At 39.1% G+C, this 27120-nt stretch overlaps 1 protein-coding gene across 2 annotated transcripts in view; it reads right to left on the bottom strand.

The window, feature by feature from the left end:
• The window catches only part of DHX15 (DEAH-box helicase 15), a 48076-nt gene extending 21237 nt beyond the window's left edge, over positions 1-26839 (bottom strand). The window contains exons 1-6 of one of the 2 annotated variants that reach the window (XM_059817393.1): positions 26724-26839; positions 20257-20605; positions 15496-15689; positions 13935-14094; positions 13316-13534; positions 764-931 (exon numbers count right to left, since the gene is read on the bottom strand). In XM_059817393.1, the coding sequence (XP_059673376.1) occupies positions 764-931; positions 13316-13534; positions 13935-14094; positions 15496-15689; positions 20257-20605; positions 26724-26791 (1158 nt within the window). In that variant the 5' untranslated portion in view covers positions 26792-26839. The remainder of the gene's footprint in view (positions 1-763; positions 932-13315; positions 13535-13934; positions 14095-15495; positions 15690-20256; positions 20606-26723) is intronic. The other variant, XM_059817394.1, reaches the window with a different exon arrangement.
• Positions 26840-27120: the final 281 nt, after the last annotated feature.

The following is a 27120-nucleotide window of genomic DNA, read 5'->3' on the forward strand; positions in this document are numbered from 1 at the left end:
TTGTGATAGCTACAGTTTCATATAGCATTAGTTTAACTTGAAGAAGCTCTATTAAGACTCCTTCCAAATATTCAGTTTTAGAGAAATAACGACGTAGTTTCTAACGTGGTTTATGTGAGCATTCAGGAATTGAACTATTAATTTTATGAAGAACATGTCCCTAGTGACATTTCAAGTTTTTCAGTTTCTCAATCCATTTTGCCCAATGAAAGAACCTCAATTCCTTGCTTACAACTACAGAAAACATGAACCTCTAACTTCAACGTACTTGTTTTAACTTGCACCTTCTCATAAGCATTTCAGAAACAGACAAAATCTGCCTGATAAGGTCCCTTGGAGATAGTCCATTTTGTTTCAAAAAACCCCACGTCTTGGAATAATTACTTAGGGAAAAAAATCCCATCCCTCCACATAAACCACGTGGTTGTAAAATTCAGTATTTAATCTGACTTATCGTACTTCTCATAAGAAACTCATAAGAAATGAGTGACACTCCCATTCAGTCAAATCAGATTGTTACTAGAATATTCTGGCCTTATAGATGGAAGCCAGAATTTTGAATTTCACTGAGAAACAAACTCCATGTTATCTAGAAATTTTAATGTAATGAAACACTGGATTATTAAGGCTTCATCAAAAAAACCCTACTTTTGCTGTCCAAAAATGCTTAAAACAGCTAAAATTATTATTTAATTGCCCACACAACTATGAATAGATGCATATGTAGTTACTGAACAGCCTACTAAAACAGCATACTATTTACCTTTCTTCCTATTGCTCCATTTTGTTTTTTTGGTGGGGGAGGTTCAAAAATCCTTTGCTGTTGTTGCGGAGGAAGGGTGGAATACAATGGAATGATTTTGATGTCACCAACTTCAGGGCCTAAATCATCAATTTCACGTTTTATCCTCTTGCAGGCTTCATCAATCTCCTGCAAAACAAAAATATTGGTTAAAAGAGAACTCCATGAAAAAGGCAGTGCATTTTATTTTAGCATGCCTTATGACAATTATATTAAGTCTACGCCCTGAAGAACAATTACAATAACTGCCACTTTAAAAAATAAAAATAATTTAAAAAAAAATCAATCACTGTGCTTACTGAATTTGCAATGGAATTTCCACAATACTTCAGCTTCTATACTATAATGAACAGCCTAATTTGCATTCAACATCCTTTTTCTTTCAGTCATGTCTCCTAATTAATTCTCTACAAATTGTACTAAAATTGAAATCTCTCACCCTGGAATATTAAACTGCACTCATGACCTTTTCAATTTTCACAATCTAAAAGAAATTGATGTGCAAGATATTTAAAATAAGCCAATTAAGCTTTAATGTCACGTATCACTAATGCAATTATATGGAAGATTTGCTTCATTGTACCTAATGAGAACAAACACCTTTACAGTATAAACATGGATGCTCAAAACCAAACCTCTCAACCCAGTGTTTCAGATTTTACTTTAACTGAAATCCCATTTAAACTTGAGAAGAGTCAGTGAAATACTCTGAAGATGAGAAAGATTCTTCATGCCTTTTTTACCTTAGTATATTCTACAGTATTTGCTAGCCTCTTTTCTGACTAGCTTACCATACAAAAAAGATCACCACAGCCCAATCATTTATAATTCCATTTCATTTTAATACAACTACATTTAAGTCAGCTAGGTGACCTATAGTTATGACAAGATTTAATGAAAATCAAAGTGCACAGAAATTTAGGTCAATGAATAACACAATTCATTAACTCCAACTTAAAAATTACAACAAAGCCTCCACTGGTATAACTAAGAGGCACACTTACCAACTTTTGATATTCCAGCTGAACCACTGATGGGAGAAGGAAGTCATCATGACAGGAAGCAACAGCAGGCAAAAGCAAAAAATGGCTACAACATACTCCAAGAAAAGAAGCCAGACCTCCCATATCACGAATAATTTACCAGCCTGAAGCTGAAGTGATGCTTAAGACCCTCAAGCAAATATACAGAACAGGTTAATCTAGAGGCTCTGTAAAATTACTGCTTTAAACTGTAATGAGAAAAGCAAAAGCAACCTCCTTTTTAGAAACTGTAATTTCAGGTAGATCCTGGAACAAATCTGGGTCTTTTTTATTTGTTTTTAAAAGACAGTTGTAAGTTTTCAGCACAACTGTATTGAGTCTGTTTTAAAGAAGCACACACAATACAATACTCATGATCTGTATTGATCAGCATATATAATTAATGTAAGCATGGCAAAATGAAGGCTCTTCCTCTTTGACATCAAAGATCCCTTTAATAGTAAGCCTAATGCTTTCTGGCATTATCTTGCCAATTTGAATGAACTGCAGATACTTACAAAAAACCTTTTAAACGAAGGTGCACCTTGCCAACAAATCCAACACACCCTTCACAAAATGTAAGAGGCATACAAGAAACCGAGCTGGAATGCCCCCTACTGGTTTACTAACAAAAGATTAATTTCTTTACACAGATGTTAATATCTGGTGTTCTGCCAATAAATCCTTGTTTTAAGTTCATTAATAGCCTCCCAGTGAAAAAGAAAAACCTAACTTAATTGACAGATCATATCCAGTAGCTCAGTAAATTAATACTTTAACAATGGTGCTTATGTAAAAAGACAGTATGTTAAAAGGAAACAGTTGACTAACTAGGCAGCGACACTGCCTCTCAAATATGCACCCATTCAAAATCTTGACAAGTCAATACTTGGGCCCGTTGAACATTTAATACAAAATTAGACTGTATCTTTCAAAAAACCCCACAAGCCAAATGCTAAAATAAAAATACAGCAGAGACCTTAGTTCCCAAGGTCACTACACTGTTTCATGGAATTTGAGCAGATTACACTGTGTAATTGGGAAAGCTCCGATGCTGGACAGAATGCTTAATCTTCAACAGCAATGACTAGACACTCCAGGACAGTTTTATACTTAAGACACAGTAAAATACAAGCAAGCAGTGATAAATGAAAGCACTACATTCTTCAGCCCACATGTGTTCACAGCCACCTATCATCTTTCAGAACAGATAAAAGTGGTGTTTCTCCCTAGAGTTTCCCAATGTAGTTTCAAAGTATCCCTCATCAGGACTCATTAAAATACTTCAACACAGAGAAGATAAGTGCATATATAACCGCTACTCTCTGCAGATTTGCAGAGGTAACCACGGACCTCTCATCATAAACTGCTGAAAGAAGGATGCAAGTCATCAAGAGCCACCAGCACTCACCTAAAGACAGTAAAAGAGAGTTCTTTAGTGACAAACTGTTTTTATCTAAAAAAAAAAAAAAAGGAAAGAAAAGAGGGTGGTTTCCTTTTATTTACCACACTGGCAGAAAACAGTATCCCTACTTCAGCTGTATCTACAACCACGCTCCAATTCCAGCAGATGTCTAAAACTGGTATCCTAAAGTACACAATCTAGAAGGCATACATGTAGTAAGAATACTTTGAAAGTATTAAGAATTCATTTAAGTGTTATAGATTTGTTTGTATCACATAAAAACATTTAAGTCTGGAGATACAAAAGATACAGTTGAAGGCACAATCCTAACTTTAATCCTCTGAAGATTCAGCAAGTCTAATTCAATAGTTCCGACTTACTCAAGTATAAAGGCTTTCTTTAAAAAAACCCCACATCCATATAAATATTTGCACACCATCTACTCCAAACCCATTACAAAACCCCTTGAAGAGGGATTGTTCTATCAACCCACATGTAAGAGGAGGTTTTTCTTCTTGGAGGGAAAAAAGGGAAGGTAGAGCAAACTTGCCTTGCATTTAGATTACGCCTGAAAAATTCCTCAGAGCCCTGACTACCTGAGATAGCGGATACCAGGGTACTGGAAGCAGGAACAGACACTGGATCAAAGGAACCAGTTAGACCCATGACTGCCCAGTGCTTCAACACAAAGACCTACCTCAGAATTAATCAAAGAAGAAAGTAGACCTAACTTGCAAAAAGCATGAGGCTTAGGCAATGCTGAAGTTACTAGACTGAACTTGATCCTAGTTCCTCACAAAACTGAAGACTTTTTAGGAGTTATTATTGTAGAAACAGTTCTCAGTAAAATTGTAGTCAATGAAATTGTCCATTGATGCACTCATTCTGAAAAGAGCCGGCTACCAAAAGGTAAATGGCAAACAGACCACAAAAAAGGGAAAGGTTACATGCCAGCTAAAATGCTCATTTATCCCAAGCTGCAAGTGCCACATAGACTCAACATACCTATACTTTACAACATCTAATCATCAGACTTGTCCCAGACAGTCTGTTATGTACTTTTAAGCTTCCAAAAACTTCTTGCTTTATCCAATCAAAATGAATTATCAATATACACACAATATCTACAGTTCAGCTGCAATACTATGGAACTAGAATCAAGTAGCAGTTAAGAACTCCATAGTAGTACACTTTGAATATTAGCATGGAGTCGTCAACATTCTTCCATACATTCAACAGCATAAGCAATTCTCCTTGGAAAAGCTCCAAAGACAGACAAGAATCAGCAAAGAGAAAATATTTCTTTTTATGGATGTACTAGTGATCGAGGAGGTAATGGGGTGGTGAATATTTTTCGACCAGGGAAAACAAAGTCATCTAAACATCTAAGTGAGTCAACAATTTGTATTTTGTACCTACAGCTAAATAAAGATAGTTTACAAAAGGAAAAAAGCAGTAGCCAGGAAAAATAATTTAATCAAGATTATTATTATTATTAAATCAAAATTTAAGCTAATTTAAATGGTATTCCTTCCAAGAAATTGGTGTGATTAAGGCTGGTTCTACACAGAATCCTGAGTAGGCTGCTTGGTTTTCAAACAACTGGTAGACAATAGGCAATATTTAGAACACCTGTCCAATTAGGTGGATTTCATTCAGGAGCTGAAGTATCAGAAAGCAATTCTGAGACACCAAAAAGCTTCAGAATTTCAACAGGAACTTCATTATGCCAGATTTCAGCAAGACCTAAGTCTGCATGGGAACCAATGCATAGCAGGGTCTTGTTTAGAAAACAAAGCAAGAACAGTGTGCACAGTTTCCCTCTGGTTTATTATAAACAGTAGTGCAGCCATCTATATTTTTACGTAACAGTAAGTAGGTTACTTATGCCTCCTGAATCTGACAGGATTTTTACTCCATCTTAACCCACTTTTTCAAAGAAAAGGCAGGCTGATGACTAGTGTCTAAAAAATCCTTGGATGCAGCAATTTTTATTCCTCCCACTGAAGCTGTGTTTTGGTGCAGCTAGAAATCCAAAGATCCACCAGACCAGAGGGAACCTCTGAATTTGAAGCCTGCTGACAAAAGGAGTCCTGAATTCTCAGAATGCCAGGCTTGCTGCTTATATTCCATTTTAGCATCCTCTGGATGGGGACAGCAACACCTACTATTCACATCAAGCTCTCAAGAAATTAAAGGCATGGTGCTTGATTTTCCCCTTCTTATGGCAGACCAATACATCTAGAAGTGAAATAACTGGTTATATTAAATGATTCAAGCTGACAGAGAGCAGAACTTTTGCTCCAGCTCCAGTGAAATACAGAGAGGCAACTTCATCTAAGCATGTATAACTACACACACAAGTAGTCAAAAGCCAAAACAGCAGTCCTGAGTCACACACACTCACTTATGAACAGCGTTAAATACCATACTAACAGTACGCAAAATATACACACACTTTGAAAAAGGTTACACACATCTTACAGTATCAACAAAGAAAACAAAAGAGCTATAGGTCCTGTTCGGGCATAAAGGAGGCATATCTAATGCTTCAGGTTGTGGTCAAAATTAAGTACTCCAAAGCACTTTTAACCATTCAGTGAGATAAACATATTTGATGTCACCTGGAGATATTTCACAGCTAAAATTGCTGGACTCTAACCGTGGAAACAGACCCGGCTGCATTTACTCTTTATACAATGAGTATTGAATGCTGCTCTCTGGTCAACAGCCTGTTACTCCTTTGCAACAGTTAAATTAACCACAGAAAGCACTAGCTGCAGGTTAGTTTCTTTAATGCTCAAGACTGTCTTTTCACAGTCTGCTGCTTTGTCTTCTATCTCTCTCTCTTACTGCCCAGTACTGCCTGCATCCCTCATCACAGAACATGCAGAAAAACTACTTCCACTAGAACAAGACACAGGGGGTAGAGTTGAATTCCTACCCCTCTTATTTGTAAAACTAAATCTTTTTTTGTTCTATCACCACAACAGTGCTAAAGTTTCCTTTTTACTCCTCATTGCAGAAAGTAAATATAAAACCTTCCACATTGCTCAAAGGACAGCATGGGAAGGGGGTAAAAGGAGGTCTCCTAAGAAGCCTGTTTCTTTAACCCAAAAGAAATTATCTGGGAAGACATGATGAAAAGCTGTCAGTATTTGAAAGCAAGAGGGACAGAATGAATAGTTTTCCTATGGCTTAACTTCAAGAGTACCATTTACAGGACTAATGCTTAACTCCCACCAAATCCCCAACCCTCTTCTCTTTGATTTATATTAGTAAATACTAATAAGACTGAAAACATGAACAGGACTTAGTATTACTAAGAAAAAATAAGTATTACTAAATATTACTAAGATCTCACTTTTGAAAGCCTTATCACAGAAAGTCTTCTAGGTATGACTTTTAAAGATGGTCTGTGCCAATTTAATTTAGAAACATGTTGGTTCCTCAGGCTCTGTGTCAGAACACACAGTGAAGAGAAGTGAGACTCAGAAATAAATGAACCACAAACCAACACCTCACCAGCTGCCTCCAATACCACATCTCCACTGTTTATCATCTCACTACTCCAATACTTAATACTCCCTAGCATCAAAAACTAAGGATTTGAACATATCATTAGCAGTTCATCTAAAAGGAGCTGTATAAAATTAACCACAGAAGAGACTAATTTTGCTTCTTACCACACACAGCATTTTTTTTCTTTATCTGCTGTTGAAAATAAAGTCTTTATTACACTATTCAAAGTGAATGCTCAGCAGAAACTCACTTCCATTTCTTTCCCTGATGGTATTTCTGCAGTAAAAAGTAAGGTGCTCATACTGAAAGGTTACTATTAGCAAGAATAGAAACAGAAAAGGATTATGGAAGCAGTTGCATATATTATTGAGTTAGTGCACCACATCTTTTAAGATGCAAGCTTATGCTGAACAAATACTGTCAAGATTCTTACATAAAGCAGCTCTATTGAATGGTAGTCCAAACATAAAAAGAAACTGAGGAAGACTAGCAGCAATGAAGTTACTGAGTTAAATTACTCCCGCTAAGCTAACAATCCAATAACCTGAATTTCCTTCCCTTTTGTTTGTGTGCAGTTCCCATCCGTGCTGCCATGGACGGATGGCAGCTGAAATTACACTGATACTAAACAGCAGTTACCAAATGATTGACCGCAAGTTACCCTGAGCCACCAAAGTACTTTAAGTGCTGGCATTCATTCTGGCTCACAAGCCAAACTGGTATATGTAAACACCCATTTAACTTGCTGGTCAGGCTCCACTCAATCTTAAGATCTAAACTGTATCTCATTATCTTTAGAAAACTGTTTCTACAAAAAAGACAGTGACTAGTGATGTCATTTTAAGCACATTTAACAGAACAATTCAAGCACTTGGCACACAAACCAGAATTCAACGATTTTGTAAACTTGGTCCTTGGGAACATTATTTCAGAAACCCTTCAGTTGACCCTGTATTTGGAGCACTTACAAAGAATCTCATGAGGTGAGCAAACTTCAAGACTGCTCCAGTAAGAACATACTTTAAACTCTTTTAAATACGAGATGACAGTCTTACCTACAGCAGATCAGCTGCTACACTACACACAGTTAGATTTAGCTTCACCTTGGATCAATGAGTCAAGTAGACATAACTCTTAAATCCTGAAGGAAACTAATGCCAAAAAAAGTATAAGGCATTTTTACCTTGTGTAAAATGAGTACGCATGAGAAAAAAACCTAAATGCATAAATAAAAAGGTACTTCCCAAACCAGAAATATTTGGCAGACACCTTAACCTTCCCCCTTCTCTTTGGAGTTCCTGTCACAGACAGGAGCACTGCCAGCCATATCTGGCTTTGATGACATGAACCTTCTAGAAATTTTGTCTTTGTCCTTAAAGCTGCATGGAACTTCACTAATTTCCCTTTATTCCTCCAGGAATGAAAGCAAACTGCTATAAGCTGAAGTGAGGAAACAATAGTAAAAAGAACTGGCCCTAAGATCTGCACCATTTCAGGAGATGCTCTGAATACAAATTCAGAGAAACAAAACTTCGTAAAATTATGTACTTAAACAGAAAAAGGTCATCCATGGAACAAGTCAACATGTGATCATAACTGAGAACTGCTCTGTCAACAAGTCAAAACTTGTCTCAGCACGATTCCTATATTCAGGATTTTTTTGACCTGGTCTATTTGAAATATTTAGTATTGACATCATCTCAAATGAATGAAGAGCAAAAAAAACCACCCAAACTTCTTCCTTTTAGCACTTGAACACAATTAATACCATTACTTCTTTCAGTTTATGCTCCCCAACTCCTCAATACTTTCTATGCGAGGCTAAACAAGACACAACTTGTGTCCCCTGCAGCCCAGTACACTTACTGCCTTCACCTCACCCAATCGCTACCACTGAGACTGAAGAAGTTATCAATTTTGACTTCAACTTCCTCATAAGAAAGTCTCTGCTACTTTCTTTCACAGTTCCAGTGCTTAACCAGCCTCACTGTGATGAAAGAAAGCGTACCTTTAAACTAAATCCTCATTTACAAAACATTCTACCAAAACCTCAAAAATGTTTTGCAACTCTTCTACACCAACGTAAGTTTTACCAACATGACTTTAAACCTTTCTGGAACACTGACACCAGAACTTCACAGCAATATTTTTCAGTATATTTATCTACACTCAAAAACAGGAGTGCTGATCTGTACTTCAGATCTCCAGAGGCAGCCTGGATTCTTCCTCCTAAATGTGTAATGATGCATTTCGCTTTATGGAGAAAAGGGTGCTGGGGTGGCAGAGAACGCACTCTGCATTCCTAAGTGCCTAGGTTACTAAGATATGTAAGACAGATCTACACAGTTTGTGTGTCATTATTTCTGCCTCCCCCATCCCACAAGTTTCATCTGTAAGGATTTTACACATACTCTTAGATTACTGATCTTAATGGAGTGTGAAATCTAATACTGTTTTAGCAGAACTCCAGTAGACCAACTACCAACTGAGATCGGCGGGTGAGCCAGTCTTGACACATTTAAAGTCAAGTTTAACAAATACGTATCTACACAACTAGACTACCAAATCTGTAATCTCAATGACTGAGAACAAGTTTGACAAAACCTATTGTCTAAGACAGACATGTTGACTGAAATGTAATTATACGATTTCCTTGCGAACAGAATTCCCTGTCAGAGTTTCCAATTTTGCCTGTGATGGACATCAGGCAACCTGTCTTACAGTTATCCAGGTTATACCTTTTTTGAATACTGGCACAAAACATGACCACTGTATCAGGGAGATTCCAGAAGATGAAAAACCAGGGTGGGTTTTTTTGTTTGTTTTTAAAAATCAACAGATGAGCTCTCCTCCTTACAGGGACTGTGGGACAAGTCCTGTTTCAAAATGTTTATTCCTAATAAACATTGTTTTTAAAACATCCTCTTTTGTTACTAATGGACTGAAAAGCAGTTCACACAACATAATCATATACTTTTGCTCCTTTCAGGATTCAGGAAGGAAGTTTTTATTGAAGACTTCTTTCTGCACCATTAACAACAATTTTATCTTCACCCAGTAACAGGCTTATACAATTAAGATTCCTTTGGTTTCTAAACGTATTTGAACTTCTTTTTATTTTTGTGCCTGACAACACAGGATCTTCCCTAGTATCTCCAGGTTCCATCATCAACTTTATGTCTTAACTAATCTGTACTTATCAACTGCTATCCATTTTATTGCCCATATAATTTACTTTAGGTTCACTAGGAAGTGAAGGCAGTAGCCAGTAAGGACCCTCATTCTGCCTTAGAGCACTGCCATTACTCCTTGTCTGAAGCCTCTTAAACTCAAAACAGTTCACACTTACATGGTTCCACCTAAAACATCTTCTCTTTATGCAACTTCATGTGGCTTTCCAAATGCATCTTTCTGACAAGAAAAATCAAATCATCCTGCACCCTGTTAGTGTTGTTTTCCAGAATCCAAAAGAACTACAAAGCATTTCTGCCCAGCAAAAATCAATGGCAAGTCTCAAGCTACTACGCCTACTGAACTTGAACTGCAGAGCGATAGTGCTACCCAGAGCACACTTTCCAGTTCCTGAGATTGCAGCAGGTCCTATCACTTTAGATTCAACAGTAGTACACACATAGACTGTATTATGAGTCTCAAGATAGGCCTCAGAGGCCTCAAAACATCCTTAATCATAATGGATATAACACTTTAAAGCTTCTCTACAGAAACTAAACCAGACTTCCACTTCGTGCTAACCAGCTAAATTCAGCTAGCTCCAGGCAGAGCCACTCCACTGCCCCTGAACAGTATCATACACTGATACATGGACTGGAGAACTCTAGACAAAAATAGAGGACGGTGGCTTACCAACACAAGTTTTAAATGATTCAGTAAGGCAATACAAGGATACTGTTAGATACATTTATGTATAATTATATCTGTACATATGATCATGTATTATGTGCATGATTTTATTTGTTTATAATAATGTCCTGTAAATTAACCCAGCAGAAGTCAAAGAACTTGTTCATACAGTAGAAAAGAGCACCTTTGTAGCACTGGCTGGTACTAGTCCACTTGGGTTTAGAGCCATTTGCCAAACATGAGTGGTGCTCAGAGTCTGTAACATCTGAAAGGCACTCGTCTCACACACACCCCACAACTGTTATAACAAGTTATTTAGAGCAATACATAGCAACTGATGTAGCAAGGACGTAATTTGTAATTGATAATTAGAAGGGCAAGTATTTGTTCTTCATGAAAGGTTAAAGACCAGTCTGATTTACCATCCTGTTGAGAAAACAAAATGTGCTGAAACAGCTAGACAACAGTGCTCCTTTCTGTTGCCACTAGTTCATTCACCCACCTGAAGCAATTGTTTCACTAATTCTCACATCCACCTGCCAGACTACTCTAAACTAGAACTCCTAACTAAAACCAAACAGGCAGGTTTCAAAGACAAAATTGTTGAAGTATTTTTTCCTCCGTATACTTGAACTCACAGCAATACTCTGAACAAAAAAGGACAAATGTAAAGGCCAGAGTATCTGCTTTTACAGTCACAGTCATTGTCTTGGTTTTCTAAGGGAAGAGACGACCTGCCAGAAGGTATTTTATTCAAATGTCTTTTAAAACTCATTTAAGAGGCAACACATCTTTATAACTGGCAAATCTACTCAAGAAGCCTGTGTACCTTTAGTTTCACAAGTTATTTGTACCATTTTTCCCCCTTGAGGTGATTGGTAACAACCAGCATGCTTCAGTAACGGCAAATTGTGCCTGACAAATTTGGTGGCCTTCTGCAACAGGGTTACAGCGTTGGTGGATAAGGGAAGAGCAACTGACATCATCTACCTGGACTGGTGCAAAGCATCTGACACTGTCCCGTGTGACATTCTTGTCTCTAAATTGGAGAGACATGGATTTGACGAATGGACCACTCAGTGGATAAGGAATTGGCTGGATGGTTGCACTCAAAGAGTTGAGGTCAATGGCTCGATGTCCAAGTGGAGACCAGTTATGAGTGGCATTCCTCAGGGGTCGGTACTGGGACCAGCGCTGTGTAACTTCGTCAGCGACACGGACAGTGGGACTGAACGCACCCTCAGCAAGTTTGCCAACGACACCAAGCTGTGTCGTGCGGTCAATACGCTGGAGGGAAGAGATCCCATCCACCAGAGCGACCTTGACAGGCTCGAGAGGTGGGCTTGTGCAAACCTCATGAAGTTCAGCAAGGCCAAGTGCAAGGTCCTGCACGTGGGTCGGGGCAATCCCAAGCACAGATACAGGCTGGGTGGAGAATGGATTGAGAGCAGCCCCGAGGAGAAGGACTTGGGGGTATCAGTTGATGAGAAGCTCAATGTGAGCTGGCGGCGTGCACTTGCAGCCCAAAAAGCCAACTGTATCGGGGGCTGCATCAAAAGAAGCGTGACCAGCAGGTCGAGGGAGGTCATTCTCCCCCTCTACTCTGCTCTGGTGAGACCCCACCTGGAGTACTGCCTTCAGCTGTGGTGCCCCCAACATAAGAGGGACATGGACCTGTTGGAGTGAGTCCAGAGGAGGGCCACGAAGATAATCAGAGGGCTGGAGCACCCCTCCTATGAAGACAGGCTGAGAGAGTTGGGCTCTCTCAGAGAAGAGAAGGCTCCGGGGAGACCTCCGAGCAGCCTTCCAGCACCTGAAGAGGGCCTACAAGAGAGCTGGAGAGGGACTTTTTACAAGGCCATGTAGTGACAGAACAAGGGGGAATGGCCTTAAACTGACAAGAGGGTAGATTTAGATTAGCTATGAGTAAGAAATTCTTCACCATGAGGGTGGTGAGGCACTGGAACAGGCTGCCCTGAGAAGCTGTGGATGCCCCAACCCTGGAAGTGTTCAAGGCCAGGTTGGACGGGGCTTTGAGCAGTTTGGTCTAGTGGAAGGTGTCCCTGCCCATGGCAGGGGATTTGGAACAAGATGGTCTTTAAGGTCCCTTCCAACCCAAACCATTCTATGATTCTATGATGTAGTTTAGATTAAGTGCTTTTGTACAGTCCTGTTTTGCAAGGCACTGAGTCCATTTCTGAGACATAACTCCCAGTATTTGTGGTACAGAAAGACTACAACGCAATACTCAAATCTATTCATAAAAAACAAAACCCAAACATTTTTATTAAAACTACTACTGATAGCTAAGTAGCAGAACCAAAGTGTTATTCTTGAGATAAGTTGTACAATACACATCCAAAAGTGCACAGAACTACATTTTCTGTAAAAATATGTATTCTACCAGGTACCCAGAAATTCTGAGTTCACATCAGTACAAACCCAGGGTTCATACTCGAGGTTTTTATTTTAGAAGTATATGAGTAAGATGAGAATTTTCATTTTAGAGAGGGCTTGCACAGCATATGCTTATTACAGATACATACAATGACTAAGGACCCGGAGTGTATGGCAGGTAGAAAGCCTCAGGTCATTCAAATGATAAACTACAAAAGGAAACTAAACATTTCAGTCCACACAAGCCCCTTAAAACAGTTTCTGTATGGAACAATGGATTAAAAAAAAAAAAAAGGAAGAAAGTACCTCCTGTCCAGTAAGAAAGAGTAAGAGATCTCCTTCTTCTTCTTCACACATGTGAATTTGGATCACTGTTCGAATGGCAGCCTCAAGGTAGTCCCTTTCTGGTTCTGGAGTATAGAATATCTCCACAGGATGGGTGCGACCCGGGATAGTTAGAAGAGGACAGTTATCAAAATAGATCTGAAACTTGCCAGCATCTAAAGTAGCACTCATAACTATAACCTGTAGGTTTGGAGGACAAAAAAAAAGTTACTCCAAAGGTGAACAAGAATTTGTGAAATGTTATGCATACAATATGTAATAGTAAGAAACTAAACTCAACTGCTGACCGTGATTTAAGCATGCTTTTATTGCCTGAATACAGCACCCTTGTTACAAAAAAAATCCCAGTCAAATACGAAAAGGTTAAGCTACGATTACGTTGTTTCTAGCATTTTCCTCAATGCAAACTGCATTAAGAATTTCCTAGGGTTATCTTTCCAATACAGATTATCATTAGATCAAAAAACAGTTGATCTACTTTAGTTGATTATAAAAATCAGCTAATGGAAAGCACACAGATACCTTATTTGGTGTGCCTGCAACTAGAAAGGAGATGCTGTTGACCTTCACCATTACTGACCTTTAAATCGGATCTCTGTCTTACAACTTCCTTCAGAACTCCCATCAAAATATCAGTAGCCAGTGTTCTCTCATGGGCCTCATCAAGAATTATAACACCATAGCGCTCCAGCAAAGGATCATTCATTGCTTCACGAAGTAACATACCATCAGTCATATACCTGAACACAAAAAAAATTCCAAAGGCAAATTTTATTTAGTAAGTCTGATGCAGAATCATCTTCCATATCATTCACTAGGTTGCTTGAACTAGGCCTTTAATCAACTTTTTAAAAATAGAAAACATCAGTAAACTATTTCCAACAAGGTAACAAGCCCATTTTAAAGTTTTCAAATAGAAATTACTGCAGAGTATAAGTGAAATCTGGGAGTAAAGGAGGGGAAACCTGAAAAAGGGGAAAGGGAAAACAAGGTTTAGCAACACTTATAACTAGTTTGTAGACTGTAACTGGCAGACTTCTAGTCTACAATCAGAGACCGGAAAAGAAAGGGAAAAAAACCCCTCTGAAATCCTAGAAATACTATTTCTGCAACTGTTTATCCCCTTTTCTGTTTGCAGATCGTATCTTCATTTTTTTGCTTTTCCGTCTCAGTTAAATTTCTTTTTACACAGTAATTTTATTCCCAGCCTTCAACTACTTGTATGAGCAGAAGAGAAGACATCTTTTGTCAGAAAAGCACTATTCCTTGAACCACACTGTGGAATTCTTTTTAAGTGAGCATTCTGAATGTCATCTGTAAATGATGTATTAAGTGGGCCTGGTTCCACCTACACAGCACAGGAATCTAGAACAGCTGACAACTAAAACACTATGAATGTGTCCCAGAGTCAGGAATAGGCCAGTTTTGAAACTCTCCTTACCAAAGTAAGGAGGTAACGGGCACAAACTTGATCACAGGAAGCTCCATCTAAACATGAGGAGGAGCTTCTTTACTTTGAGGGTGGCAGAGCACTGGAACAAGCTGCCCAGAGAGGTTGTGGAGTCTCCTTCTCTGGAGATATTCAAAACTCGCCTGGACACATTCCTGTGCAATCTGCTCTAGGTGAACTTGCTCTGGCGGGGGGGTTGGACTAGATGATCTCCAGAGGTCCCTTCCAACCCCCATCATTCTGTGATTCTGTAAAAGTAAGCTACTGAACTTCACCAGGATTACCCTGAGTAGAAAGATACCAGAGACAAAGGTCAGCTGAATGCATAACATGAAGAGAAACTGAATGCTGAAGGGCTTTATTCTGAACAGCATCTTAATCATTAAAACACTTCTTCAGATCACCCTCTTCTTTATGGATCACTTGGAAATTAATTTCCATAGGGTGCAGTAATTTCTTTAGTAGGAATGACTCATTTTCAATTCTACTCAAGCCCCATGCCCCAGGTTTCTCTCTACTCATGCTATGGCTCCTGTCTCTCCACTCAGACACAGAAAGTATCTGTCCATAGATTGACTCCCCTCCTCATTACTCCTTTTGTAACTTGGCTCACACCCTTCACTACCCTGGGATTCCCCCCCACCTCCAAGTAGGGTGTGTTATACCTTTACCTGACAGTTACCATACTTACTTCAAAATGGTTTTTGCACTACTGCAGTCTTCAAATCGAATAGAGTAACCAACCTCCTGGCCCAGCATGACATCCATCTCATCAGCAACCCGCTGTGCCACACTCATTGCAGCTACTCTCCTAGGCTGGGTACATGCTACTCCCCTCTTTGGTCCAGGTAATGAGCGCATGTAGTCAACACACCATTGAGGAATCTGCCAAGAATAAAATTCAGTTTTAAACGTACTTCAAACGGCCAGATGTAATTTGCAACCTTTTTATTGCATCAAATAAAGTTAGTTACAATTCCACTGAGATGCCAACTGCATGCACAAAAATATCAAAAGCATGAGAGCAGCTAGACTAGTTAGTTGGACCCAGTGTCACTAAATAAAGCACCCACATTAAGCATGTACATAACTATCTTTGAACTTATCAAGGAAATACATATGTTCACAGTATGTTTAAGCACTGTTAGATCAGTACCTTATACAGATGCTTAGCAGCAGCCAACATGCTCCAAAGCAATCAAAATTAAAGTTAACACTCAGAATTTTGAGATCCGTAGCACAGCTCCTTGTTTTAAGTTTTATAGTAACCAAATTATACTTTGTGGCTTTAAAAAGTAATGTTTATTAATATATTAAGCAAAAAGAAGTATTTTAGTAATATAAAAATTGTCTTAGCCAGGAATCACAACAAATAAAATGAACAAATAATTAGTTATTTTGGTTAATTATTATTCTTTTGACATGTCAACCAGATACGAAACCCCTATGTTTTCCTTCCTATGTTAGCACTCATTTTATTTGTCAGTCAGCAGTTTTCTGCTCCTGTAAGGAAACTGGCAACAGTAAGAATCACCCAAAATAAGCAGCCTTATTCTGAAAAATTTCTAAGGTCAGTAACAGCTTGATGAAGAGAGAATATTCTTAACATGTTCTCAGTTTTATGAGGAGACATCTCCAGGCACTAGTTCCAAGTCTACAGATCAAATGAAATCCACTCCTCCTTAGTAATTGCTTTTCAAGTATTCTTAAAAGCTCACATTTACAGAGGGAAAAAAAAGTTTATACATTGCACCAATGCAGAAAAAAGCAGTATAAATTAAACCAGGAAAATTTTTCTTCTAAAATACTGTATTTCCATAGCAAAATGGACATAAGTGAACACTAAAACATACCCACAAGCAGACAAGTGTAGACTGTAAGGAAAAACAACTTTTTGTTTTTAAATTAAGAACATACTTCCATTACAAATACAAAAAAAAGAAAGCAAAGACTATCAAAATATGACAGGAGACTACTAGACTACTGAGAAGAAAAGAACTCAAATTTCTGGAAACCCTATTCAAAACTAATAATAATAGCAGTTCTTGAACACTGACAGCATGTGCTTGAAACCCTATCCTGTAACACATACACACTCCCCTAATGAGAAGCAAATTCCTTTCTCTACACTGCACAAGTCACTAATAAAAACTCAACTCAAGCATATTAGGTAGGTGAAGCTTCTTGACTTTAAACAGAGCAAGTCCTGAAATAAACTTTAAAACAGCAGATCTGTCGGGCCACAGTAGTATGAAATAAAAATAATTTAGAAGTGGTTTTTCAGTAAACAGTAAAACCTACAGAACTGGTGCCAAGTGAAAGAAGAAGGCAACATAGACTTCAATGTGTTAAGCTGATTTAGATGATGGACCACCAGAATACTTTTCATGTCCAGCTTTAAAAGACATACAAACACTAGGAAAAAAGGACCATGCCATACGAGTTTCTACTTCACTCATGACTGGAAACATACTGAACACTTATCATTTGGTTCTTATAAAACCTAACATAAAGTTAACTCCACTGACACAAAAAAACTTACAAATCACTAAAACCCTTGACTGTCCTTAAAAAAGCCATTTTATCAATATCAAAGGCATGAAGAATAGCTTTAGTTAGCACCCCTTACTCTCAAGGACTTCCTCAATTAAGCAATATTTTGAAATATAACATCCATAAACATAAATAGAGACTACACAGAGTGGCCTCCAAGATCCAAAGATAAATGCACTGAGGGCTGTTAAAGACTATTCCGAAGTCAAAGGGAAAGTCATGTTTTTAAAGGGATGCAGGGTAAGAGAGAGAAGAGCTCTGTCCTTCTGGCTTTTCTGAGAGCCACTTCAATTTATTGAAAGATTTCTCTGTTAAAAGTTATATGGTAGAATTATGAGAATTTTTATGAGTTGAAAAGGTGTCAGACTTTTACCCGTATCAATTCTCTTGTGGACTGCAAGGACAGCAGGAGATTAAGCTATATTCAGTATCACCTTGCTTCTGAACTTCACCTGCCAAGAAAACTTGCTGACAAAGTGTCATCCCTTATGTTATGTCAACGAACATCCTACCCTTTATAGTTAAGACTCTCAAGTGAAAGCAGATGCTATTCTACTACTCCATCTATGGAAGAAATTTAAATTATTATACCAGCACCACACATGATCGCACATTTAAAAGGGAGCACACGTTGCAATTACAGCAAGTACTTAACCTCTTTCTAAAAGAAATTCAGCACACGGTTCCACCACTGAGCACTCTCAGAGCACTTAGAGAAAACAGTTAAAAGCTTAAGTTTAAATTACAAATCAAGCCATTACAAACACTGAAGACTTCAAAATTAATGGTCTTGACTTCCAATATACTTCTTCAGTGCTTTGGAGTTTTTTAAGTCTATGTGGAACAAGACTTTCAGAAAAGTTTTATCTCCTGTTGTTTCCATTGTCAGCCAAGCGTTCCCAAACCTGGGTGCTCTACAAGACTAAAGGGAAAACGTACACATAATAATCAGGGAAGGGACTTGACAGGCAGCAGCTTGCTCTCAAAAAGATTGTCTACTACTACATAGCCTTCTACTATCGCCAAGAAAGGGAAAATAATCATTTTGGAAGAACCATTCATTATATTTCAAATAATGCCAACTTTATACCAATAAAAGCAAGCATAAATAGTTCATATACACCTTCAGTTTGAGCATTAGAGGGTTTCTTAACCACGGATAATTATTTATCTTGCTCTGATCAGTGAATGTAAGGCGAAGAAAAACCACCACCCCCCAACTGGTTTTAATACAGCACTTGATCACAAAAAGGATGTGACACTATCACATGCAAAACAAGGTTTTCATTAAGTGGCAGCAGAATCATTTTCAGTGATATGTTCCTACAGAGACACTCTCAATCATTTCAAAACATATCTGCAATCTCATAGAGAGAATCCAGAGGAAGCAGTAAAGCTTCCAAGACAGCTCTTGTGCTTTTGGTAGCTTAAATCCCATTTTTAGGAAAGATGCCTTAGGTTTCTTAAGTCCTTTCAGAAAGAGGGTAAAGGAGTAAGACAATTCAGGAAAAGCTTTATGCCTGTGGAGTGACTCAACAGTAAGATGTATTTGAAATTTAAGTCATAGATATTAAGAACACATACCCTTTAGATCTTCAAATTCTCACATCATGCAATGAGAAATCTTGTTTTCATACAGATAAGCACCAATTTTTTTTTTTTTACGTGAATGTTCAGAATAATATCTCTTCCATGCAACTAGATAATCAAACTTTTCTGAGGTATTCTATAAAATCCTGGTCTCAGCTTATACACGTTAAAAAAGCAATACAAATAATGCCATAAAGTACCTTCCAAACAAGACACTGGTTCCTAAAATTTGCAGCAAGAAGGGCATATAAATTCAAATGTTTTAGGCACAGCTATAAAAGGTATCCAAGGTATTACTATGTCCTCCACATTTTCTAGACATCCAAATTTTATTTTATGACTAAAAATTTATTTCTGTAAGACTTCCTGTAAGTTAGCTATAATTCATTTTATAAAGACTAAAATATTCCTCAGTTTTTATTTTCTGCCTGGATAAAAGGAATTTATCAGGTTACGGAACAAAGAACTTTTTTACATCACTTTTCCACACAGATTTTTTTAAACAGCAAATCAAGAGGACAGATGAAAGTTTTGAGCAAGTTTGTCCTGCTATATAGACACACAGGGGTGTTCCCTGTATCTTAGATCTTCCGTGTTTACTGGTCCCCAAAATTCTTCTTAAGGGTTAAGGAAGCTCTGCAGATCTGTTATCACTATTTTCAGTGCTGAGGAAGATTTTTAAAGCCATCAATCTACAAAAAAAATGTGATTTTAACTGCAGCACTGGAAAGCTATATGACCTCTGAGAAGTTTCAGTACCAAGGAAACACAAGTCTCTTCCTCTCAAGTCTGAATATCACCAAAACACATGATCCAATGAGATCATGTCAGAATTGTATCTGACATGTCAAGTCCCTTTAAGTTCATATCTGTAAGTTTCATAAAACACTAACAAGTCCCTACTTCTGTAACATTCTTCCTACTTTCCAGCTGCTATCTACACAAACAGGTAAATAAACTACAGATGTAAATTTGGAACCATCACCTCAGTTTGTGGATTAGTACACTTCCATCTAGCCATTAAAACCTCTATCTTCCTTTACCCAAAAGATAACTACCAATCATAAAGCCTAACAGAAGTATGGGACAGAGAACTGGACTACATTGTGAAAGGGGAAGATGCTGAAAGATTCTTCTCACTTTTGTATTCGTTAAGCAAATAAAACATTCATCAAATTAGTTTTGCTCACAATTTGTGATGTGTTCTTACACAATTAATTTCAAGAAACCAAAGCAAGTTCACCCCCACACACACCTAGCGACAGTCTCAACCTTTAAAACAAATGCTGTATCATAGACAAAAACTCACCTGTGTTGTTTTACCAGACCCAGTCTCTCCGACCAGCACAAATGACTGATGCCTAATCAAAATATCCGTAAATCTTTCTTTATATTCCCAGACAGGAAGTTGTAGCCTTTTTTTCAGGATGTCATAATATCGTGGTGTATGTGGCAGATTTGTGAAAGGGTTAATACTGTGTGGAATCATTGCTGGTTTTATAGTTGGTAACCCAGCAGCCGCATAATATGTAGAGTTAGATGTAGGTCGCAAATCTTTTTCCTTGTCCCTTTCTCTGTCACGATCTCTATCTCTGTCACGATCCCTGTCACGATCTTTAGAACGGTCATCACGGTCCCTGTCCCGGTCCCGATCTTTCCTAAAATGAGTTAAGAGACACAGCAGAAAATGAGATACTTGAATATTTAAACGCAGAGTAGGAATTTAAATACAACGCAACTTTAAAGGTATCTAGCACAAAGTGGATATAAACCAAATCTTTTAAAGAGCTTTGCAAAGAGCTACCTGGAAGGATAAGCATCAAAGACCAACAGTATATGATGCGTACTGGACACTAAATAGACATAGCTACACTCATTGTACATAAGCACTGCCACAGTTCCTCTCATTGCAGGCAAGAATGAGGAAAGCTTTGAAGAGAGCATCATCTTAACCCTCTTCATTTAATGACTATAAAGAATCAGCTGTACGTTCTAGACTTTTCTCACAATTGTTCCCATCCCTACTTGCTGCTGCAGAAAAATAAGAGAACACTAAATAGTCTTCTTGCCTACCTAGCAAGGTAATTACGCTCACCCACAAAAACACTCAATATGACAAGTGAGCCCTGGAAGAAAAGTTTGATTTTAACATCCCACAATCACTTTATAGCTTTTTTTGTTCAAAGTCTTCCATTCAATTCTGACTCAATAACTTTGATATACAGGTTGTTGGGTATGAAACTTAAGACTTAAAACCAGCCACTACAGTTCATACAATCATTTAGGTTGGAAAAGACCCTTAAGATCGAGTCCAACCACTAACCTAACACTGTCAAGTTGTACCATCTTCTCTAGTATCACCTCCTACCACACACTTAAAACAACCAGCGCTTATGCATTCCCATTTGTTCAAAATACTAAGTCAAAAAAGTTCATCGCACTTGCAAAAGAAAAACAGTATTATTTTCACCATAGTCATCCACTCAAATTTCAATCTCTGGCCTTAGTCTTAGTGGCAGTTTCTGATTTTGCAAAACCACATACTTGTTCTTGCACATAATCTCACTCTCCCTGAAAACACTGAAACACTTGCAAAGAAATCTCCAGTTTGACCCAAAGAAATATAGCTACATGCTTTTAATAAAAATCCCACACTTACCCTAATTCAGCACTTTGAAATAAGCCCCACATAACAAAAACACTCCATCACATTTTAAACTAGTGTAAGTCAAAAGATTAGTGGCATCTTTGCCCGCAAAACTGAAGATAACCTCAGCTTCAGCTTCTTCTGTGCATTATGTTAACTGAAATCCCATCAAAAAGGCAAAACAAACTAAGTCAACACCAGCTTTGTAGTATATACACATATAAACATTTTTAGGAATAGTCATTAAGGGAAAACAAAACCTCTCCCTCTTCTTTACCACCACTCAGGCATGCCTGAAAGAAAGAGTAGAGAGAATTTCTAAATAAAACTGCTGGCCAGCACTCCTCTCCACAGATTTATTTTTTTTTTTAAAAGATACAGGTGGCATTCAAATGTAGCTGGTGAAGTAATAAGCAAATTCCTACCTACAGGGAAGATGAAGTAACCAAGATTACATTAGCACTGATTCTATAAATACTAATTCAAAATGTCCTGCACATCGGAAACAACCACCACTCTTGTTCTTGTAAAAACTAATGTCATCTATGCAGGCTGTATTTTTTCCCCTTCAATACTTCAACACATTATGGCTTCAGAGATTGTCACAGTAAGTTTTTTTTAAGATGACTTATTTTAATACAGACCCATTGAAAATAAAGAAGGATTACAAAACATAGCGTTTACTGTCATTTAGATAATTTGCTTGAATCTGAGATACCATAGCTTCAACATTACTTCTAACACAGTCAAATACTGTACAAGCTAGAAGTCTCTTCTTACCATAAAATGGCAGGCAAATATTGCAGTACCCAATAGGTTCATATTCTCTGGTATGGAAAAGTTACCCCTGTCACAAACTGAAGGAACTAGGCTCCATTATGCTACACTTAATGGCAGAAGAGTCTAATAGCATGTATCAGACAGGAACGAAGCTTTGGTCTGGTAGTTAATCAGCTATTCACAATCAGATTTTTAAATATCTGCAGGTATAGGGATAAACAAGCACATGGTTAGACAGTAACATCATTAATAAAAAAAGAACTTAAGGTATAAAAGCAATTTAAGAATGGTAAAGGCAGGGTAAAATGCAACAACCTGGTAACAGCACACACTTCACTGAAGAAATGAGTAAGACGCACTACTAATAGTGGGCTTTTGGTTTGGTTTTTTGGGGTTGCTTTTTTATGTGTGTGCGCGCACTTCTGAAGGATTTTTATTCTTCATCAGTATCTAGTCGAAGTGTAAAAAAACCAACAAAGCAAACTATTCCATAACCATTTACTTAAACAGTATGATGTCAGAAGCCTCTACATTGCAGATCATCAACTGTATAGTCAGGTATGCTTCACATAAACCAGGCCTATTGCTAAAATGAACAGACCCACACTGTTGCCAACTTTTCCCATGTGTTGGTATAAGCATTTCAACGGCCTTGTGAAGAACAAGTCCTCCCTAGACCCCCTCCACCAATGTTTATTCTAACTCAGATCAGTTCTCTGATCTAGACTCCCAAATACTCACAGCACAAAGGAGACAACTATCGCCTTCTGTGCTGCTAGCAATTTCTGTGGGCTTTAAAGCATGGATAAAAATACAACCTCAAGAACAAGGCAGCAGATTAAATGGACTACAAATATGATCCAGAATGGGAAGTCCTGTTAATCACCCATTTCTCAGTTTCCTCATTGAACTCTTACAGCTGTTTAATCGTACAAATAAGAAAACAAACCTATCAAGTCCTATCTACATTTCAGAAGTAAAAAACTACTTACAGTTTAATCAAGAGAGCTGTATCTCTTTCTTGCTTTAAAGAAAGAATAGAAGTGGGGGCAACCAGATCTCAGCACAGAAAAAACACAACGTATAACATACCCTTAAATTTACTCTCTAATACTTAGCATTTTACAGCAGCACTTCCCCCCCCCCCCCCAAAAAAAAAAAGTTTCCCAGTCTCCCGTTATTACTGAAACTTAGCAGACACATCCAGACTCCTTTGGTCAGTAAGGGAAAAGAGGAATGACAGTTATGCTGCCATATGAATTTTCTAAACTTCCTAAAAATGCAACATTGCAGTTCTTCATTTATGAACTGTCACATTTAAATTACTTTTCATTATTGCACAGAGAAGATTGATCTCAAACCCAGAAATTAACAATAAAAGAATCCTAATTTCATCACCTTTGTCTTGTGCCTGAATCCCATAACAGCCTCCATAATCAGAAGGGTTTGGGTTGGGTTTTTTTGCTTTTTTTTCCAAGTGAAGTAGTCTGGTCTGCTATGTGCTTTCACTTCCTTATGTCCACACATATATAATATATATACACACATGGATACAAAAGAAACCCTGTAGCAATCACTAAATCTGAGGATGAAAAGCATATAAAAATGAAAATGGAAACAAAGAGCACAAGGTAAAACCACTGATCATCACAGTGATAGTCTAAGCATATCTGATAGAACATCAGCATTATTTCTCCATTACTAGACATGGCAGTAGTTGATTGCAGTTGATGCAAAAAAGCCAATGCAGCTAAAGGAAGATTTCTGTTCTATACATAAAAACCAAAGTACAATTAGTCTGAATGATACATCCCACTAAAACAGGAACTGTGATGTTACACAGCAACAACTGAAGTTAAGTATGTTTGGGAAAAAAATAACAGATTTTAAGTAATATGTATGCAATTCACACAAACACTGTAACCAAAAACCTTTCATACAATTCCCATTTTTCCAAATAGTTTTTTACTTCATAGATGATACTTCAAGACTGGAAGAAAACAGATGTTGTGCCAATGCTTAAGGTTACACCAACAATTATAAGCCTGTTGGCCTGGCATCATTGCCATGTAGAGCCACACATACCAATACAGGCCTCAATTAAAAAGGAACTAAAAACACATACCAATACAGGCCTCAATTAAAAAGGAACTAAAAAACCACAGGGTAACTTGATACAACTTTCATATTTCATCAGGTGGTCCAGCCTAAATGCAAGATAAACTACTATTCTGCATGTGAAGTGGTAACCATCCAGAAGGAGCTAATTCAGCTTAATCCAGCTCAAAAACCAACTAAATTGCATAAAGGCACTCTCAGCACAGAGGAAGACATGTACATACATGCTATTAACAAGAATCTCCCCATGCATCTTTCTTAGAGCCTTCCATAAGCTGTAAAACCAAACTACCCTAAAATAAATCAAGACAATGTTACATTGGTATGGCTTGTGCCACATGAATTAAGACTTCAAGTAATATTAGAAGTAACCACGCTCAAAAATTATGCTCAGAGTGACTTGTTCTCAGTCCTATGCCATTTAATGCTTTTATTGGCAGAAGAGGAGGGGACAAAGAAGGTTCACAAGACCAGCACTTGTATAGTTTTCAGGTGCCATAAAGGTCAAAGATTCCTGGTTTAAAAGTTTTACCACTGGTGGGAGCTGATTGAAGTATATACAAAATGGTAAGACTAAGAGTTCAGGATGACAGTAGATAATCAGTAAAAACAATGCCAAATAAAACCATACCAAAACTACAAAACTCACCAACATACAAACAAGGAAACACTGACCTGTGATTATCTCTACAACCAACCGTAACAGTTGTACCACATTTAAATAATGCCCAGTTTTGGCATAACTATTTGAAAATTTTACAAGAATCTCTATGTACAAAAAAGCTGCATATGTGTAACTTTTCTGTATACACAGAAGAGCTATTTCAGCTTCTGGCAAATCATGCAAAAAATGTATTAAAAGAGATAAATAGCTCAATATATATTTTTTAAAAAATAAGATTATGGTGATCCTACATCCAGGAAAGAGATATTCAATAATAAACACCTGCTTTTGTTTAACAGAGAAAAATGCATCAAACTCGGAGCGAAAAACTGAAGCTATACAAGCTCACTTCAAAGAAAAAAAAGGCAAGTTTTGCAAAGACTGTTTACCAGTGAACACTAACTGCTATGGTAGACTTTTAGTTATTGCAAGCTTTGAGAACAAGATTAAGCATTTTTCTTAGATAAATACTCTAGTCCAAAACAATGCTGTTGGACTTTAGAAATTGATTAATTCACGGAAGTCTTTTGTGCTCCATCAAGAAGGACAGACCAGATAAACATAGTATTTGTGTTCCTTTAGACTTCAGCAATTTACTTTAAAGATCCGCCCACCCTCCCTCCCCACCAATTAGAGGTTAAGAGATTATGCAGAGAAGGCTCTAAAACAACTGTGTATAAAAGGACAGCCAGTGTATTGTCTGTGTTCCTGCAACTTCATTTAAGGATAATGACAACCTGCTAAACCTTGTGCAGTACAGTCCTAAAACTTTAACCTTTGCAACACTAAGGGAAAAAATATAATCCCTACCGTGACCCCTACCCCAAAAGCCACCTCACCATCGAGTCTTACTTGAAGTCAGGCATATCCCTGCCGGTTACTGAGTGAAAGAACGTTAACAAAGGAATAACGTTCCTACGAGGCTAGGCACTAATTACGCAGGCGGAACAAACCTCACGCTGACCTCTAGGACCACATTTGCCAGACCTCTCAAGCCAAAAAGGGGAAAAAGGAAACAAACAAAAAAGGAAGGGAAAAAAAGAGATAAAGAACGAAAAGAACCGCAGACAAAGCCGGGCGCGGGAGTGGGCCGAGCAGCGCGCCGCCCCCGGCTCCGCCGCGACGGGAGCCCAGCCCAGCTCGCCCAAGCGGCTGGGCCGGCGGCTTCCTCCCCTTCCCCCTCCCAACACCGCCACACGAGGCTCTCACCGCCCGCTCCCTACCACCGCGCTGCCGCCATCCGCCTCCTCCGCCCCCACCGAGGGGCCCGGCCCCGACAAAAAGGCCGATCCCGGGCCTAGGACTAGTGCTTCAGGGAGCCGCCGAGGCTCCTAGGCCTGCCCAGCCGAGGCGGCATCGCTGGAGGTTCGCCGCGCGAATTCGGCCGCTACAACTCTTTCCTCCCCCCCCCCCCCGCATGGCGGCCGCCCCGCTCCCCGGGGAGACCCAGCCCCGCCAGGAGCGGCCAGAGCCGAGGATGGGGAGCGGATTGCGCGGCAGCCGCTGTGATCCCCCACCCGCCGCAGGCCGCGCTCCCCGGGCCGGGCCGCGCCGCGCCGCCCCTTACCCGTCGGTGGTGCGTTTCTTGCTGGAACTGTAATCGTCCCCCAGATCTAGGCGGTGGCGTTTGGACATGGCGGCGGGCGAGGTGGCGAGCAGCCGCTCGATGCGGCCGTCAGTCGGTCGGCGGGCCGGCCGAGGCTGGGTGCGGCGAGGCGCGCTCTCTGCTCCTCAAGCAGCAGCAGCGGCGCCGCGAGGCCAGGCACAGCGACTAAAATGGCGGCCGGAAGGAAGCCCCGGGACTGCGCGAGACGCTGGCGCGCGCGGCGAGGTGGCGGGGGGGGGGGAAGAGGGCGGAGCGCGAGCGCGCGCGGGCGCGTCCGCCTGCAAAAGCCCTCCCTCGGCGCGCGCCCAATGGTCAGCCCCGCTCCGCGCGCTCCAACGGTCGCGCGGGGCCCGCCATG

Source organism: Gavia stellata, chromosome 5, assembly GCF_030936135.1.
Source record: "Gavia stellata isolate bGavSte3 chromosome 5, bGavSte3.hap2, whole genome shotgun sequence".
Classification (NCBI taxonomy): Eukaryota; Metazoa; Chordata; class Aves; order Gaviiformes; family Gaviidae; genus Gavia; species Gavia stellata.